Source organism: Salpingoeca rosetta, assembly GCF_000188695.1.
Source record: "Salpingoeca rosetta unplaced genomic scaffold supercont1.36, whole genome shotgun sequence".
Classification (NCBI taxonomy): domain Eukaryota; class Choanoflagellata; order Craspedida; family Salpingoecidae; genus Salpingoeca; species Salpingoeca rosetta.
In genome coordinates this window covers 738,999-740,817 of record NW_004754898.1, presented here as the reverse complement: position 1 = coordinate 740,817, position 1,819 = coordinate 738,999, and the positions used below count along the sequence as shown (strand labels likewise).

At 55.9% G+C, this 1,819-nt stretch overlaps 1 protein-coding gene across 1 annotated transcript in view; it reads left to right on the top strand.

Annotated features, from left to right (window-relative positions):
* Positions 1 to 15: 15 nt before the first annotated feature.
* Positions 16 to 1,819, top strand: part of PTSG_10404 (uncharacterized protein) — a gene marked incomplete at its 3' end in the record, with an annotated part of 3,125 nt that continues 1,321 nt past the window's right edge. Inside the window, exons 1-6 of the mRNA XM_004988398.1 lie at positions 16 to 369; positions 485 to 562; positions 761 to 901; positions 1,084 to 1,128; positions 1,322 to 1,390; positions 1,524 to 1,658. Of these exons, the coding sequence (XP_004988455.1) occupies positions 181 to 369; positions 485 to 562; positions 761 to 901; positions 1,084 to 1,128; positions 1,322 to 1,390; positions 1,524 to 1,658 (657 nt within the window). The 5' untranslated portion in view covers positions 16 to 180. The remainder of the gene's footprint in view (positions 370 to 484; positions 563 to 760; positions 902 to 1,083; positions 1,129 to 1,321; positions 1,391 to 1,523; positions 1,659 to 1,819) is intronic.

The window sequence follows — 1,819 nt, the reverse complement described above, 5'->3', positions numbered from 1 at the left end:
TGGTTCGTCCTGAAGTGCTGCTTGCATCGCCCGCGCTCGGCACGTCGCGTGCGCTTCGTTGCGCCCATTGTGCATTTCCTCATCTTCTTCCTGTTTGAGTTTGTGGTTTTCTGTGCTCGACTTCACGCCTGGACCACCAACGACAACGAGTACACGCCGTCGTGGACGGCGGAGGGCGAGATGGTGTTCCCCGGTCCAGCGTTTAGCTCAAGCCTCAGTCCCGATTTCCTGCGCGAGGTTGGCTGCAGCGACTTCATCTTGGCCAATGGCACAACAAGCACACTGGAGCCGGTCGGCCCCAGTGAGTGCAGTTTGGGTATCCGGATCGGAGCAAAGCTGTCGCCAGGCACGGTGGCCACCATCAGCCTGGTCCTCGGCTTGATGGGGTTCGTCCTGCTGGAACTGTTTGTGCTCCTGCTGGAGATGGGAGATGGAACTGGAGCGCCTCAAGCTGAAAACCTTGGTGATGTTGCCCTCGCTTAAGGCCGCGCTGAAACTGGACATTTCCGTCGATGACTTCAACAACTCCCGGGATGAGGACTTTGAGGAGGAACAGGAGCTGGTTGAAAGGCAGCGCCATACTGCTGAAGGATGCCGAAGGTCGTCCTGTCGTTGTTTAACAGTCTCAGTGCATCCAACCCCATGATCCTTGATGCCACTACTAGGCAACAAGGCAACACCCACACTTTCTTCAGCCATCGATAACATGATGGCCTTGTCGTACTCGCCGTAGCGATCCTTTATCCTTTTATCACCAAAGACTTTCAAGAAATGTCCACTTTCGCCACGCCCACGCCCGCTCATCGTCCCACCACCTTCCTTGCCGACCATCCCCTCCACCATGTCATCGGATATGTTCAAGCCGGCACAGCCGGGGTGCCCGCTCGCTGGGGCAGGTCTCGTAAGTTATGGATCAGCATGCACAAGATGATGGTGCAAGCTGGTGTGGGACTGACGAAGTGAAAATATGACAGGTGGCAGTGCACTCGTGCTGTTGATGGACTCCCTGATCCATCCTTTCAAACTCACAGATGACAATGTTGACACGCCCCCTGCTTTGCTTGTGTTGTCAACCTCTCTCAGATGGAACTCAAGACACCGGAGTACCACAATGAGCTTCAGTGGCAGGTATGTCGGGAAGGCCACTTGTGCGCCGCCCACCAGTGTTCGATTTCTGCCAGTGTAATGGAGACGCGCGCGCACACACACATACACGTACACACACACACACACAAACGCACACACAAACGCACACACACACACACACACACACACACACACGCATGTACACACACACACACACACGCATGTACACATGCAGATTGTCGGGGATGGCTCCCAGATCCTTGAAGTTGTCCTCAACCCCAACGACGCCGTCACCGCCGAACCCGTGCGTTTGCGCTTGATACATTCATGCCACGATGCGTGAGCTTAGTACCGTGCATACACCTGAACCCACTCACATTGCACCACTGCGACTCGCCTTCAACCTACCTGCTCCCCATCCCCCCTTTGTCGCTCAGGGCACCATGGTGCACATGTCATCCGGCCTCAAGCCAGACGTGCACCTCGGCGGGGGCTGTGGGCAGGCGTGCACACGCAGCTGCTGCGCCGGCGAAAGCTTCTTCCGTGTCAAGTACCAGAACAACACTGAGACGGTGGGCGAGATGTGTTGTGTCCATGTGTACACGTGCGTGTGCGCGTGCGTGCGTATGCATGCGTGCGTGTGTGTTTGTGGACGATTGTATGTGTGTGTGTGTGTTTGTGGACGATTGTATGTGTATGTGTGCGTGAGCGTCTTGTTGGTTGTCTCTGCAAA